We start from the raw sequence: 18,704 nt of genomic DNA on the forward strand, positions 1-18,704 counted from the left end.
ATTTGTAGTAAAATTTTCTTTTATTATGAATATCATTGAATCATTTTATTAATTTTTAAAATGTTTACGTGAGGTAGTCCGGGTATTCCGATGATTTGGGACTTTCTGGTAATTCAAGAGCACAAGACGATGTACTGACAGTATTATCTTCAGTAGCGGTGTAATCAGAAGCAGATAAATCATTATAGGAGTTACCACCTGTTCCGTTGCTTTTCTTTCTTGAGTCACGATCCCTTTCGCTAGTGCGGCTCCTGTCATTCCTGTCGCTTCTGTCTCTCCTATCAGCGAGTATTCCATTTGAACTACCACTAAAACTACTTGCACTACCACCGTCACTCACGACACTTGGCATAAGACGCGTCACATAATCCGTCCCAGAATTCCCGGTATCGGTACCGAGTATCGCCGTCTTGCCGGTATGATGACGATTGCCGCTCAAAGAATTACTATGGGTTATACTATGAGAATTATGGCCAGTGGCCGAATTGCTAGCCGTGTTGTTTCCGGATGAACCGGTGCTCGTAATGATTCCGTCCCGATGACCAGTTTGGTTGATTTCTTCACTGTCACTGGTTGGTGTCAAGCACGGTTTCCCAGTGCTGTAGCTGCTGCTTCGTAGCACGTCACTATTCGCTGTTCTTTCGGGCCGATAATCGCCACGACGATCACGTTGGTGCTGTCTCTGATCCCAACCATCAACCACACCACCGCTGTTACTACTACTGCCACTGTTAGCACTAGTACTACCAGCTCCAGAAACAACACTAACACTGTTATTACTATTACCACTACCAGCCGTCCTTCCGTTCTCTCCCGTGATCGACGATCCAGAATTTTGTTCTGACTTTTTATAATGGGATATCCGTGGTCTCTTCGTTGGCAGTCCATCATTTCCCTGATAATACCCTGGTCGCTTATTGTTCAACAAAGATGGAGGTGGTGCTGTGATTGCCGGCGGTGAACCTGGATGAGTGGAATTCGGCGATTGTCCGCTGCCTGCAATGATTATTATTTATCATTTTATTTATTAAAGATATAGGATCAACATAAGGAAAAACTATTATATATTTACTTGTGTTGAAATAATTTGTTAATTTAATAATATCATTATCATTACTTTTAAATGTTTAAATTCCTAATCATTTTTTTTTTCCAATTAATATGAAAAACGGAAAAATCTCAAATTTCTCTTATTGATAAAATTCAATAAAGTGAAATTCATAAAAATGAATTACCACTTGATCCACCATCACTGGAACCAGGAGGCGTAAGATTTTGAGGTTTTCTCCTTTTTAACATTGCCTTTTCCTGTTCGGTATAATAAGGCCAGTCTTCTTGCACATCATTCCAAACATATCTGTGCAAATGATACGTATTATCCCTCATAAAAGCTACTTGTTTTAAGATTGTCGTCATGATGTTACGCTCTCGTTCTTTTAAACCCTCTAAAAATGAAATATAAATTAAATAATTTTTTTGAAATATCTTATAAATATATTAAAGTTCTTTATATATATATATCTTTACCTCTATTTATACGATCATACAGTTCAGGTTTTTTATATGGCCTTAAAGCAAGTAGATGAATAAGTCTTTCTCTGCAAACAAAATAAGTTTAAATATAAGTATATTAACTATCAATTATTTTTATTGATTTATTTATACTATTTATCAATTATTTATCAATAAATTTAATATAACTTTCTCTAACATTATTTTTTCCCATTAAGTATCAATAAAAGCAAAATCTCAGTAATAAACATATTATTTTTCACTAATCATAATTTTATCATTATATTATGTAATGATGTTTTTCTAAATTTTTTATATTTAATAAAAAAAGCGATAAAAAACAAATAATAAAATTTATTTTCCAATATTTCAAAATTAATTAGCTAAAGAATTATACAATATTTATATAATTATAATTAGTTATACAAATTAGTTATATAATAATGCAAGTTACTCGACATTTAATATGTTGAAATAATGTCTTTATGTAATATAAGCAAATATATATTTTGTAATTAATAACAAAAATGCAAGTTATAAAAATATTTTAAGTTGCTTATTCTGTCTGATTAGTATCTAATTTTATCAAAAGTGTGAACGATAAAATATTACATGTTTTTCTGAACTTACTTTAATGGTCTGCGCATAATGTCGGGGATTTTTTTCTCCGGTTGGCTTCGAGCTGCTGCTGGATTAGCCGGTTTGTAAGAGGAAGACGACAGTCTAGCCTGACTTCCAGAAGTTGGAATGCTCGTTGATTCCCTGTGTCTTGAATTTGATGATGATGAAGGTATGGGTTTTCCAGTCGATTTTACCTTCACCTTACGACCAATGTCCGGTCCATTTGGTTTGATAACTCTAGTACTAATCGACATAATTGTATGTAAATGATAATAAAAAAATAATAATAAAAATACACGACGATAAATGTAAACTTTCTTATTCCACAAAATGGAGAATATGCTGTTCTGCATGCATTGACGAACTGAACGAAAGTGATGTTCTACCTAGACCAGGAAAAATCCCTACTTCTAATCCCTATTTTCTAACTGCGACCCCTAGCGTCAGGAAAATATCATAAATACTCGCTAATATTCTAAAAATCGTATACCTGAGTTACTACCTGAGAGATTTTATATGCAGAATGTTTCACCATAATAAATGCCATAAATTGTTTTCTATAATGGCTTGCTTATTTAGAACATGTCAAAAATATTAGAAAGATGAGGAAAGGGTAATGCTACAGCTTAGAAAGTTATATTATTTGAAATTTTTAAAATTCAAATAATTTGTAAAATTTTCTGAAGAATAATTACTAATTATAAATTTGTTTTTTTAAATTGTTCTTTTGTCTTTCAAAATTGTCTTTGAATTTGTAATATTAAATTGTAATTTAAATTATCTATTAATCTAATTTCTACAAATAAAGATTTTTAAAGTTTTCTTAATTAATTATTGTCTCTATTATAAATTATCTAATATTATAAAATATGTAAATATATAACATCATATATTTCATTATTATTTGCAAAAATTTAAAAGATAAAAGATTGGAAGAAAATAAATAAAAATAATAATTTCTTTCAATAAATGAATGAATTACTATTTTTTAAAATAATGGACAATATTTCTGATATGATTTTTACATTACTTTCCTATAATTTGCATGATTTAACAAGTTGAGAAAATGATTGATAGTATCCTACGACATGAATGAACTAGTTCTCTTCTATATTAAATATTCATAATAGAAAGTGCTATATGTGAAACTATGCAAGTATATCAGTCTACAGTTGTTAGGCAAAAGAGAGCAAAAATAATGATCATTAACCGTCTACATTTTCTTATTCTGTCATTTTTCAATTTAAAATTACTATATGTCATATAAGAAAAATTTTATAATAATTTATCATATTAATATATCTTTAAATATTTTTGGCTGAAAAAAATTAACTAGTTGATTTAAAAAGTTAAATTAAAAAAATTACCATATTTAATCCGCGAATATATTATAATTTTTTTTTATTAAACTAAATACTTTTATTTTGCAATTGCATAAATATTTATAAATTTGCATAATATAAGAATTTTACGCTGAGAAAACAAATAATATATTTCCTTAAGATCATATCACAGATTAGATATAGAATAGATCTATCATCTGATGCATTTTTGTGTAACATATACTATGGAGACTATATATATCATATATATCATATCTTTTGTTACTTGTGACACGTGCCATGTTATCGATTCAAAATGAAATGAAACAATATCGCTATTGGGATAAAAGCAATAATTAAATGTAGCAATAGTCAATTGTCTTTGATATAAGAATTATAATCGATCGATCTATTACGTTGATTCTTAATTTTTTAATTATAAATATGTACAGCCGAAATTAAATTTTAAAAATTCCAATAATAAAACAGCTTGTACAATAGAAATTTAAAATCTTTAAAACTTCTCTCTCTTTCTCTTTTTTCTAATTTTTTCTTATGTTAAAAAACTTGTTGTACGCTAAAAAATTAACTTCGATTTACAATTAATTAAAAATATATATATATTATTTAATTTAAAAAAAAAAGATAATAAATCATCTTCATTACTTAAAAAAAAAAAATTAAAATTCAAAATCATATAAGCCTGTACTTTGTCTATTAAAATTATTTTATTTCCATCTCTACTTTTCGATAGTTTAATTAAATTTAACATCATCTATCGAGATTCTTGTTAACGTCAATTCTCTTTAGCAAATGTATTTCAATCCTAAAAGAAAATTAAAAATTTCAATCCTAAAAGAAATTCTAAAAGAAAATTAATTAATCAATTTTCCTTTTTGACGCAAGCAGCTTTGTTGACCAAAGCCCATTATCGCTTTTGTTATTACACACAATATTACATAACCAGTGCTGCCGTCTAGATGATATTATCATTTGATGACTTATAGATGACGCGACTAGTACAATGTACTTCATAAAATAGTGCCAATGGAATTTCTAACATTATCGCATTCTTCGTTTCTTTCTTATCTATGTTCTTAACTGGAATTTGCTGTTCTTGTTATGTAATCTATTTGTATGAATATATTATAATGCATTTTGTCCACGGCACAAAAGCGATAGACATCAAAGATTCTCGAATAAAGTTGCACTTGTGGGGCATTCTTAACCTTGACCGTTATGCTATTAAACAAATTAACTAACTTCATACTCATCTATTGATTTACAATCATGATAATCTTTTTCTTGTTTAACTAAAATATTTTGTTACAATAAAGATTTATTGAATATTAATAAAATATGTTATATTATTATTTTTTTATTTGTAAAAACATATTAAATTAATGTATATATATATATAAATCAATGTTTTTAATTATAACTCCAAAATTAATTTTTTGCCTCCACAATTCATGAATGAACATCAGGTAAGCAATATTGCGGATAAACAAATTTGACATTCCAAATTGACCAAATTTATCATAAATCTCCATAAATTTACGATGAGTGACGTTGCAAAATGCTTTCAAATAGAAATAGAAAAATTAAATATAAAGAGAAGATTGTATGCGTAGATAAGGAAAGTATTAGAAGGAAAGAAAACTTGGAAGATGAACGAAACCGAACCTTTTCGTATCTTTTCAAGAAGACTTACCATTTGTTCTTATTATTCTCCTCGGCAACAGCCATGCGATGCCTGGTTGTCTCGTACACATCGTCGTTCGCCTGTATCCGCATTTTACACGGCAATGCGCCAAGACTCTCCAGGCTTCTGCACAGGAAAAATGGAACGCTATAAAGAGACCGATAAATCGCTAGAGCAGGTCGGCGCCATTTTTTCTTTTTTGCCACGTCGATTCTGGCATCTTGAAAATTTAGAGCACGTAATATGCTAGATTCGAGTATTTGAAATTGATTTTATTTTCCCTAGAGGATATATTATTTACGATAAAATTCAGGAAATGATGTGATTGTTTTTCTTTTGTAATTCAAGGTTATGCGATTCCTTTTTTTCTTCAAAATTACAAATAATTAAATTAGAAATTTTATTTTCAATGCATCTCATATTATATAAAGAGAATGGAAAATATTATGAAATGAAAGAAAATAATTCAGATTCTTTTCATTAAGAATTTAGTTTAAATTAAATAATAAGTAAATAGTATTATTGAACTATTCGTTACAATAATAGAATATCAACAAATATACCGAAAGACACGATATAATAATAAGTTATTATTTACTTAGGGCCTGTTTGTTGGATGCATTCGAAACCACCCTGAGGACCCTCAATGTCTTGATTGCCAGAAAGGCTAAACGTAAAGCCTGCTGATCCATGGCTGGATTGCGTAGATGGGAAGGACAATTGCTGGAATCAAAATACGTCGGTTATTCGTATGCCTTCATCCTGATAATAAGGTCGCATTAAATTACGAAACAGCTTATGATCTAGTACGTACTTGGCGTATATTATACATCATGACCAACCATATTCTCATATTCTCTATACCAGTGACAGTTACCTATATCTGCCAGGTATATAAAGCTAAAGGTATATAAAACATATGTATCTCTACTTGCCTATCTATCCATCTGTTTATCTATCTGTCTGAGACATTAAGTAGAATCCGTAAGTAAGATCTAATGTTCCTCAAGGTAACATTTTATACGCTGGTCCTGTTGTCATTACTCGCATTACGCTCTTTGGTGAAGTATCGCATGTTATCTTCGCTTTTATGGATTTCCTTTTTGTTTACAACGAGGAAAATTCTACGATATAAAATCGAAACGAAAATCAAACATAACCTAAAATATAATGACATATCAAGTTATAACGTATGAATTCTATTAATAACTTGTTATAATTCAATATCACGATCGATGAATATAAAACAATTTCGAGAGATTTTCCATTGAAACTAGTTTTCTCATCATCTCGTTAAATGGATGGAACAGTGACATTAAATTATTGACTCTTACGATTCAATTCCGGACATTGTTTGGTTATCTTTTAACGCGTTCTCGTGCGATCATAATTCCGTCGGATAACAAAGGCGCGCTCTGTCCGCGGTTATCTATGCAATATAATTTCAAGCTCATTCAACCTTGCAACGAGCACGCGTGCGGATGCATTTATTCGACGGCGAAATTAATCTCGATAAACGACATGGAACGGCACGAACGTAAACGAAATGGCCGTAGAGTTTGGAGGATTAACGTGTTATGTGTATAATCTTACCTCGCTTGTTATTCATCAATTACGATCATCGTTTTCAAAAAGAATTAGCAAATCTCTATTTGACGATCTGATCATCGATAGATATTTCGATAGATCGTTATCGTTATAATTGTTACCGATTAGTTAGAAAATGGGCAGAAAGAAAACTTAGTGAAAACGCGGGAAAATATTTCTTCTCGCGTGATGAGGAATTTTATTTATTTATATACAAAATTGTATAGAAATAAAAGAAAATTGAAAGAAATAAAAGAAATAATTTTCAAGTGTGTTGGCATTAAATTTGCTCGATTTTATATTGGCACGATATAATCTGAATGATATCGGAAACCAACAATTTTGATTTTAAAATTACTATTAGTTAAATGACCAAATATAGGTATCGATGTAGATATGTTTTTCAACCGCAAATATTTTGTATTTTATAAATGGTGCTTATAAGTTGGAAAATAACGCGTAATATTGGTAATCAATGGTAATTATATTCATAGAATTAACAAGTTTACTTTTGTATATGATTATCAATATCGTAAATCTAATTAGAAGCCACTGCGTAATGAAAGTGTTAATAGATAGAATGCTACATCAACAAATAGATTGTACTTAACGAATACAATTATAATTCTTATACTGTTTAATAAATTATTTATACATAATAAATATATAAAGAAGAACATATATTATTTACTATTTACTATGGAGACAGTAATAAATATTGAAATTTTTTTTTTAGTAATTATAATATATTATTTTTTTATACAATTCTATCAACTACTTTCTTCAACTGCTTATACTAGTTTGTAAAAACTTTTTTCTTTGCTTATTATACAATCCTATAAAGAGAAGATTCCCATAAAAAATTCCATGCATGAATTAACTACAACTACTGTCTAGCTAGAAGATTTCCCATGTGTCACGAGGTCATCACGCACGCTCATCAATTAACAATTACGTGTACAGGGTTGATTGAATGTTTCATGGTAATGATCCTTGATTTTTGAGACAAATATCATAATGCGTGAAACGAAATATTTTCATTCGCTGATACGTAAAATGATCAAATATTCTGATAAAAAAATATTAATAATGATATTCTGAATATATTCTGAAATAATATTTTGTCAATTGCACGATGACTCGAAAGTAACGACCAAGGTGTATCGATATAAAAATTTCTTTCGTGCATTTCGTATATATTAAAAAAATTAAGGAAATTATAAAATATAAAAAATAGTTTAATATGCGAAAATCACTGCAATAAAATTTCATACAATGAATATAATTATATCCGATATATACATCGAATGTGGAAATGATTTTAAATACAAAGATATAAATCCAAAAAAGACTTCGATATTTTTGGTAATAGTAATTTTCTTTATGAGATAGATTACTCTAATCTTTATCTTTATTTCATAAGAATTATTCATGGAAACGATAGATAGGAGGAGACCTTATTATTCTAATTTTCGAATCTATTTGAACGGATGAAATAAGAAATTAATTTCTTTTTCATCGAACATTGAAAGAATTAAATCTAAAAAGAATTTATTTGGAAATAAAGAAAAAAAAATATAAATGCAAAGAATAATTAAAAAAATGCGATAAAAGAATTTTAAAAACAAATTAATTTGATAATTGCAGGTATCTTTTAATAAATCGAAGTAAGAAATCCATGCTTTCCATTGAAAATTAATTACTTTTTTTTCAACTTGTATACATACACATACAATATTCTGCGCAGCTTTTTTCCCCGATTGAATTTCATCGAAAGTCAGTCGAGCACGATCGACTGTATTTCGCAACGTAGAGGTACAGTTGCCCCTGCATATCCCCCCCTCTCCTCTACCCACTATTTGATTCCACCCCTGGCTGTATTCCTTTCTCTTCCTCGATTCCTACGAAATCCTTTCTTTCTTTCTTTTTTTTTTTTCCCCTCTCATTTCACGGAACGCCTCTTGACATTTCAGAATCGGTCAGCACACCGATTATTTTTCGGATTACGCATCGAAAACCTGGCAATTAAATCAATTGCGCGAATCGATAGATCGTCTTGCAGAAAATTAACGATACGGAGCGACCTTCGTGAATGAAATCGTCGAATGAACGATTCTATAGATGCGAAACTCGAGTGTAAACGAGGTTTATTGACATGGCGCATGCGCAGAATGCGAAAACTTGTCTCGAAAATTAAAAACCGACCAAGCGGGTGGCAACTCTTACGAAATTTTTGTCGGTGTGAACCAGTTTAAGCGATATTATTCGTTTTTTGATAACGCAACCATTCAATTTTCCATACTTTTTATTCCTCTTCTTTCACTCCTTTCATTTTCCTTTTTGTTGGTTTTTTTGTCAGCTATAAAAAAACCTGTCTTAAACGATAGCGAATGACGAAATGATCGATACGAGTGTTTACCAAGTGTCAAAAAAATTACGAAAGAATTAATGTACATTTTCAACTATTATACAACGAAAATTTATAATGTATATTGATTTTGGAAGATTTGAGAAATGTTTTTAAAAAAAACATTTCTTATTGACAGAATTTCTTCCGTTTATGTTCGAATGGCGGATGTTTCGAAATTTATTCGTCCTTAGTGGGAGAGATAATAGACAGATTCTTAGTACGGTAATTTTATTGTTACGTTTATAAATGTCATTTGAGTTTTGAGTAATTTGCAATTGAACCTATTATCTTATCTAGCTAACAAATGAAAGTTAATGCGACAAATGAATCTTGAGGATTCTCAAACTAACGTAACAAAATGTTAAGATTTCAATGTTGAGGTATATTAAACATTTCATTATTGATTCACGTTAGATTTGATCACTTTTCACTTATTTAATCACATTAATCACATTAATTCGGAATAATAACTTAAAAACTTGAAATAAAGTAATTAAAATCAAAATGAAGAAGAAACAACATAAATTTCAATTTAAACTGGATACAGAAACTAATGATCTTTGTATAAATTTGATAAAGGTATATATTATTAAACCACTTATCGATTGAGTCATATCCAGAATAACAATAGAAAAGAGTGAAAATGATAACGCGAGCCAAGTCATCTCCAAGGAGGAAGGGAACTTTTCTCATGGACGTTCACGTATCGAGGACACAGAGGATCCCCCTTCTTCTCTTCTCGCCTCTTAAACGAAAGGTTGAGCCGCACGAGAATGCGATATGAAAGTTTCGTGAAGGGAGCAAAACCGTTCGTTTAAATTTCACTACTCGAAGGACGATGGTCGTCGGTGTCTCTTCACGCGACGTGGAGTAGTATTTTCTGCGACGAATGCCGATCGACCATCTCTCATGTTTCGATTATATTTTAGATGAAATAAAAAAAAAAAGAACGTACAATTTCTTTCAATTTTGGAAGTAATTTATTCATTTTAATTTTCAGTTTTCCGTTGAAAAATTTTATCGATACAATATCTTTTTACTTCAAATATTTCAAAATGAGAATGTGTCGAATGTATTGAAAAAAAAAACTTAATTCTTGTACATGTTTGACTTATTTGTTTTTTCAACGTGATTCGACACGAAAGAAAGAGAGTTTTACGTAAACGTATGTTCTAAACGAGTTAAGCAAAAGTCGAAGCGCTACTCCTTGGAATTTAAAATTGAAATGACCTGTATTACATTTATTGAGGTCTAGGTCGGAAGCCAGACATGCAGGCTAGAGTACACAAAAGAAATTGTATATATATATATGTATACAATTATAGTGAGGTTTATACAATAAACAAAAATATATACGTAATAAAACATGGAAACGTCAAGAATGAACTGTAAACAACTACATTAGAATTTATCGATGAATAAATGCGATATTTAAAATTTTCATAAAGTACGTAAATTAATTAAAAATCTTCTTTCGAATGGAGTAAAGCATCAAAAATATTAACTAATGGGAACGATTTTCATGCAAATTATCCATTAAAGTCCAATCAGGTTTTGCGATTAATCGAATTCACCATATTATTATATCGATCGAAGGAAGCTTCAGAAAAAAAGAAAAAAAATATTGAATTCCATATTTTAAAGTGTAAATATACGAAAGCCCTATAGACTCGATGGACTTTCAAAGGAATGGATCCATTTTCCTTTGCATGAATCCCTTTGCACGCGAGAATTCGATGCGACCGACAAAGAGCTGCCTCGAGTGGTCTACGCTATCAGAATCTCGATAAAAACGCGATAATCGTCGCACCAGTTCCAGACAGTAAAAAGAAAATCCAAGAATCACTGTCTGCATAACCATAATTCTATGCGAAGCAAATAGATTTTTTTCTTTTTTTTTTTACGATTGACGCAAATTTCAGATTATTAACTTTTATTTTTTTTTTTTTTTTTTTGAATAGTATATTATTTGATTTGAAGAAATGTAAATTGGTTTTCTAAATAACCGGTAGAAAATTAACGTTAAATTAAAATTATATTACTAATAGTAATTATTTAAAGATTTATTTTTTTATTATTATATTATTTAAGAAAATACGATATTTTCTTTAAGAGTTATTAAAAGAATATTAGTACGACATTTATTGGTCATCGATCACTAAAATTTTTAACAGTATCGTTCAATATTTCATATTCTTACTTATGTTATATAAGATGAAGATTTTACGTCTATCATTAATTATTCCAAAGTAATTCCGCTCAATATGGCATATAACTGCATAATATATGAACCGTACTGTTAAATGGTTCGAGTTTAAAGCCGCGTACGCAATCACGATAAAGTCTGGAACCGGACTCGGTAGCAATGCATCTTACTAAAATAGCGGTTAAACCGGTGTACGTGGCGCATGTATTACAAATGTATATTCGAAACATGCGAACACAACGTGCGCAATTTTGTCAGACAATATTTCGCGGCATGTAAATTGCACCCTTATTAAAGTTGCATTACCATATTTTGTTGCAAATGTATATATACGAACGAGAGGAATTACATCTTAATATTATCGTGCAACTTTGTCGCACGAAAATAGAAGCGAATATGATACACTTGTATTACGGAATTCTTTCCGCAATATGGCTTAAGATTTTAATTAAGAAACTACGAATTTTAATAATCCGTCGAAATTTTCAAACTATGCGATATAATTTCAACGACGAAAATAGAACAGTGGAAATTTAGTGTTTTATCATAATTTTATTTAAATCGTCTTTCGTAGTCGGAAGCTTCTTTTATTTAAATCAATTTAATTATTAACGTATACACGATAATATATATTTTCAACAACTTTCAAAATTATCGATTCATAAATTAAACTTTATTTCTACGAATTATTAAAAACAGATATTTTTACCGAGACGCAATAAATAATTCAGAACATCGTTACATCTTTCGGAGGAAAAAGAATAGATGTAATGATGAAAGAAAAAAAGAAGAAATATATCAATAATCGCGATGAGTAATCAAGATTGAATCGAAGAAATCTCTCTCCTCCTCCGAAAATCACTCGGAACGTCAGAATAATCATCGTGACGTTTCCATATTCATCGTGGAAATCCCGGCGACCAATTTTAACAACGTCGATTATGGTTCGCACGATTACTTTTCGATCGCGTGTCTGCCAGCTCGCCCACCTATTCGCGGTGCCAGCTTCGAATTATTTTGGTGCTTAAAGCCACGACCAGCCCTCTCGATCGCCTGGCCGTCGCATGCACGGCATTCCATCAACGTGGAATCGCGGCGTGTGAACGCGGTTTTACGTAAATCCACCACCTCACGTTTCGTCCCTGCGAATTTTGGGAAACGGACGGCTGGAATCGTTCACTCCCCCCCTCGCGCTACGAGAATCCTCCTCCTGATCCATCTAGAATAATTTCACGCGTGGAAAATTTGGAGAATGTTCGAACGTTCGATCGGCATTTCGAGTATCGTTCTCGATTATTCCACTCCCTCGTTTTGGGGTTTCGAATGTTGATCGATAGAGGATCGATCCCGCGATCGTATAATTTTACGAGAGGCAAATTTCGAGAATGTATTCTATTCTTATTCCACCGGTATTTCGATTATTATTTTATATTGTATATTTTATACACGAACAATGGGATAGAGAATGGTTTTATTCTACGTAATAATTGCTTGTTTTAGCGAAAAATTTATTTTAAAAGAAAATTCAATTGCAAGATACTCGAAACTTAACATTACACGCAAGAATGAAAATAGATTAAATTATTGGAATAAAATCTCCCCTTAACCCAGAAAATGAACGAAAATAACTTCGAGAACAGAGGGAATATCATTACAGGAATTCCACGCGAGCACGAATTGCCCGGCAAAATAAAACAATCAAGGATATCAAAGAAGAAGAAGAAGAGCGAGAATTCCCCCACTTCTAAGAATTACCAATTACCAAAACGATCAAATGTTATCCCGCGAAATAAAAAAGTATCGGAAGTGATGTTCAAATTTACGAGACTTCCACCAATTTTCCAAGAAACCAACCGAATCGTCCGCTTAAAAGCGTTTCACAAATTCAACCGAGGTATTTAATCAGATTCCAACGTTGGGTGTTTCGCATTCCGAAACCAAAACAGTGCAGTGATATCCACGGTGGAACGAAAACTCGTAGGTGGCCGCGTCATCCGTACATTTATAGACAAGCGTAGATCGACGAAGAATGTAACGCATTGCATCATCACACGGGCGGAAACACATGGATATATACCCCCCTCCCCCTTCTCCTCCTCGAGAATATACCCCTTGCGAAACAACTGGTGTCTTGATTTGGTTAATGACATTTAAATTGGTGTGTTTCTCGCTCGAGGCGCTCAATGGCGCCCGGTGAATGATACTTCGCTTTTGCGGGGGAATAAATGACGATGAACCAAGCCCGAAAAAAGAAACGTAACAGTCGGCAACAGTTCCAGTGGCGGAACCTTTTCAACGAAACTTCTATGACCTTTCCTTTCGCGCCAGGAATGTTCCTCGCCCACGGAAAAACATGAAAGGGAACATCTATCGAGAGGGAAGGGGCCTTTTGTTCTTAAAACTCGCGCCAACGCTTTGTCGCCGTGATCCTGTTAAGCCTTGATGACGCCCTGTTAATGACTTTAAAGTAGGAGAGACGTAAAAGACCGGATTTAGTTTTAATACGAACGGATGTAGGAGCTAAGGGAGGTATTACGGTCGAATACCTGTAATTCGAATCTTTGTAAAGTTCACACTTTTGTTCACTTTCGCCTTGTTACAGAAACTCGTAAATTATCCTTCGAATACGTACAGCGATAAAAATAACGGTTTCTATATATGTACTTTGCGTCTATATCTAAAACTTTTATTGGCTAATTTTTATTTCTTGGGATCTTTCAAATGGAAGAAATATTAATAAGGGGATTAAATCTTGGACGAAGACTTTGCATGACTTAGAATTATTTATAATCCTTCTTACTCGAAAACTTTGACAATTGAAGAATTTAAATCGTTTTGTTGAGATTTAAGTTACATTATATTATGTTAGTTCGATGTTAATTAGTTTTAAAATTTGAATTTGAAAATAATATTTTCTTTGAAAAATTATTCATAATCTAATAAATAATTATAATTTTAATCTAATCGAAATTTTGAATAGAATTTTATGTTAAATAAATGAATTTTAATTAAATCAAAAATAAATTTGCATTCTAAATGAAAATGCAATTGGAATTTTCGTTAGTTTCTGCCTTTTGCTCCAGGAACATCGTATATTTGTGAATTCCGGAAAGATTAAAATAAACTTTCACGTATCCGAGGTATCGTTCGTTTCTCGAAATAACTACACCTCCAAGACCATTGTGATTATTTTTACGCTCGAGACATCGTTCATTTAACAAGGTTCTTATTTCTTTGCAACGAAGAATTAAGTTTCTGCTCTAATAAAATTAATTCCTGTTCTAATATAAATTTATTTTTAAAACTTTTTCTGAACGAGCATTAATAATGATCAAATTAATAATGTTATATAAAAATAATTAATTCTAAAATTTCTAAATATTCTATAATATAGCAGTTCTTTCAAAATTATATAAGAGATCTAAAAATAAAAAATCAAATAGTAATAAAAATATAAAAAAAAATAAACAGCCATTAAAAGCGTTTATAAGTCTCAGCTATAAAAGTACATTATCCAACAAACTTTAAGAAACTTATCGAGATAGCTCGTCATAGACGAGTCGTGTTTTAACATTGAGAAAATTGTAGTCTAATTGACCTGAACTTTCCTACGAACTTTATCGACGTTCTTGGGAACGAAAGTTCGAATGCTGCTTATGCACTTCGAACTATATGAAAAAACATAAAATAATGAAATTCAAAACGATCGATACATGTAATATAATTCTATGATCAACTCATAAATCAATGACGATAAAATATTTAAGAGAAAGAAAGAAGAAGAATAGAAATTTGTTCGAAAAGAAGAAGAAAAAAATAAGGATTCTAATTCTATTCAATTCACATTTAAGCAAAATAATACAATTTGGAAAGAAATTTAAAAAAGAAACAGAAAGGAATCATAGATTTATTTTCGATTGAATGAGAATAAAAATAAGGCTGATTTTTAGGTTAGGTTCTATATTTTTCTAATCCTTTCCAAATTTAATTGTAAAAATATAAAAGATTGAAAAAATTAAAGGCAAAAAATCATCGAAGAGTTTATAAAAGTTTTTTTGTGAAAAACTTCTCTGGAACTTTCTAAGATTTAGCAATTATTTAAAAATAAATCATAACTTTGTTTCCCAGAAAAAATTGAAACGCAATAATTTCGAAGAACATAACCTTCAAAATTTTATATTTAGTGAAATTATTTCAAGTCTGAGGTCATAGCGTCAATGTCCTGTATAATCGACAATTTTCTCTTTTTCTACTTGATTTCTGTTCTTGGAAACGAAATCGTACATCTGTTTGAAAACTTTCAAGTCTGGAAAAGAATGTGTAGAATTTTAATTTTGCATGTTCGGAAAACTTTTATTTTGCACCATTTTCTTCACATTATGTCGATGATTTTAATTATTTATTGTAGAATAAAAAAAAATCCCAATTTTAATTTTAAAATTTAAAAAAATAAAGAATAATCATTCAATAATGTCTCTCTCAATTTTAATTTCAAGTTTTATTTCAACATAACAATCTCCAAAAAAAACATAAATTATTAATTATTAATTCTTAATTTGACGTGTAAACAATAAATATATATTTTTAAATGCATTTCTCAATAATCAATATTCAATAATTCTATTTTAAACTTCACATAAATTTCAATTCCATGAAATTCTATTTTTTTTTTTCTTATCTTTTCTAATTCGCAATGTGCACTAGTTTCAAGACAACTATCGCGTCTCGAGACAATCAAGTAAACAAGGAAAAATGAAAAGATGACAAACGTAATCAACGATCCAACGTCCCTGACTGAGGATGAAACGACATTTGGCACAAGGTCGTCCCGCGTATAAGTGCACCTTCGTTTCTTTTTTGCCGCGTGCATAACACGCATGCGCGCACGCGAAGCAAAAGTGCGCGCGCTTTTACTCGTTCCACGATGACTTCACTGTGTCGCGTGTTTTAGCACCTCCTTTCTACGATTCCCTGCTCGAAATCTCCCATTTCGATTGAAGTGCGCATCACGTAGTTAATTAATGTTAAACCGCGTTTTCACTGGCAAAACGTGTCTCATATGAGACTCCATGTCCTCGAAATCCTTCGAATCTTCGAATTTCAATTCACATGTTTATCTAGGAAATGATATTTTGTAAAAGTTGCTTTGCTATGTAATAGAATTTAACAAAAAGATTAATTTGATATTTATTTCTCTTTCTTTATAATTATTAAAATTCTAATTTTATGTTCGCAAAAATAATTTTAATGTATAAAATATATCATATTATAATTTATTATATTTTTTTTCAATTATTTAAGAAATATCATAAATGTCACATATTTTTGAAACGAATTAAAGTAAGATATTTTATCGCGTGTCATATATTAACATTCAAAATGGAAACGCACCCTTAAACGTTTGTTTCGTATTAGTGCGCGCGCATGCGCATCACGCTGCAGAAAATGAATCGCGCCAAGTGAAAGTAACGCTACATACGCGTTGTAAAACGACGGGTTGTCGTGACACGTTAGCCCATTAACCCGCCATATATGTCTCCATTGGGAACGATGGTTCATTAAAGTTGTTTTACATCTTTTACTATTTCTGTTAGGATTCTTTACGAAACTCATGTATATAAATTAACAAAAAAATAAAAATTGCCTCTAAAAGAAATGAAGAGTAAGTGAATTATATAAACTATATAAAAAAACAGATTATTCCAATAGATTATAGATCAACTGTATGAAGAAAACATAAATTCATTAATCGAATAAACTTTAGAAAAAGAAAAATTACAATAAAAGAAAAAAATAAATTCGAAAAAGTGGAAAACCGTTTGATATAACTGGAATGATATAATTCTGATATAACTCTGAAATAGAAAACATTCGTAGCAACGTTCATTCAGAGGTATAAACTTCAAAAGGAGTCCGATCTACGACGTCTCGACAACATCTCATCTTCTTAATGCCGCGGCGAGAAATTAATCCGCGACATTGCGCAACGGCAAACACGAATGAAGTCGCGATACTTCCCAACTCGTAATATCTCGTGCAGAATGATCACACGTTCACCACGACGCGACGATATAACAGTGTACTTTACGCATGCGTAATCAAACGATTAGAGGGGCGCGTGAAAAATGATACAATTGCGTGGACAAAGCGCGGGGATATTTGAAAGTACGCGAATTAAATCGCGTTAAGTGAAAGCGAGCGTTGCGACACGCGACATATAAAATTCGTCGCCAAGCTAAGGATTTAAGGAAGTACCCGTGGTAACGCGTCTGCTTTCTCGTTTAATTTATAAATATTACACGTCTGACTCTCGAACGAATCGCATTACTACCTGCCTTCGTTTCGTTTCTTCCTTTTCTTTCATCTCCTTTCCTTTTTTCCTTTATTCTTTCATTTCGCGTGCATAATGATGCGCATTATTTGCATATTGTCAACTATTTGCATATTGGGAAATCGAAACCGATTCAGTTCTTGTTTGATACTTTGATACTTCGATATTTCGATAAAAACTTCGTTAATTTTAAATTTATCTCGATAAATTAAAATAGAAAAAAAAATCGTAATTTTTTTTTAAGATTTGTCGATTCAGAGATGAGTTTTTTATATCATATATCTCTCATTTAAGATTTCTCGTGATTGGAATTCGCTGTATATACGTTCGATATGTGCATGAAAGGAAATCGAACATTTTGCGGTTTTTGATTTTTGTGGATATTGCAAAAAATTGATTGTTGAGGTTATCCCATTTGTTTCTGTTGAATTTATTTCAAGTGAGCAAAAATTCGAAACAATAATATGCGAATTTTAAACGATCAAAATATATTGAACATATATAAAAAAAAATAATAGATATAATATTTCTTTTTCCATAGTATCAAAATTCGTGGTTTAAAAATATATTGGAATATCGAAATATTTGATAATAATTTAAAATATTTTATCAACTTTCGAACTTCAGTGCAATTTTATCATTTATAAAATTCGTCATTTATAAAAATGATTATCGTAATCAATTGGTGGATTTATGAAATCCTTTCGGATCAATCTAAATCAACACCAGTATCAACTTAATCGCAGAATTACAACTTGTTACGGATAATCCGTCCGTTAAGAGAAATGGGTTAAACAAATTAAAAGCTCATTTTTATGGTTGCATTTGACGTAATCGAATATAGTCCAAGATATGTATTGCAATTTTGTAAGAACAATATAATATCATTTATATTATTGCTGAACAAGTTCTCAACGAACAAAGGAAATAAATAACACAATATAGTCACGTATCACAATCTTCGAAAAACTCAACAATTCTTCAATAATCTACGAACATTCCACAAATGA

The 18,704-nt window shown here is 30.8% G+C and overlaps 1 protein-coding gene across 2 annotated transcripts in view; it reads right to left on the reverse strand.

The window, feature by feature from the left end:
- The window catches only part of LOC108001539 (RNA polymerase II elongation factor Ell), a 117,149-nt gene that overhangs the window by 1,180 nt on the left and 97,265 nt on the right, over positions 1-18,704 (reverse strand). For both annotated transcript variants that reach the window (XM_017062578.3, XM_062076185.1), the window contains 6 exons: positions 5,759-5,883; positions 5,170-5,286; positions 2,143-2,376; positions 1,528-1,598; positions 1,236-1,445; positions 69-996 (listed from right to left, as the gene is read on the reverse strand). In XM_017062578.3, the coding sequence (XP_016918067.2) occupies positions 69-996; positions 1,236-1,445; positions 1,528-1,598; positions 2,143-2,376; positions 5,170-5,286; positions 5,759-5,883 (1,685 nt within the window). The remainder of the gene's footprint in view (positions 1-68; positions 997-1,235; positions 1,446-1,527; positions 1,599-2,142; positions 2,377-5,169; positions 5,287-5,758; positions 5,884-18,704) is intronic.

This window comes from Apis cerana, linkage group LG6, assembly GCF_029169275.1.
Source record: "Apis cerana isolate GH-2021 linkage group LG6, AcerK_1.0, whole genome shotgun sequence".
Classification (NCBI taxonomy): domain Eukaryota; kingdom Metazoa; phylum Arthropoda; class Insecta; order Hymenoptera; family Apidae; genus Apis; species Apis cerana.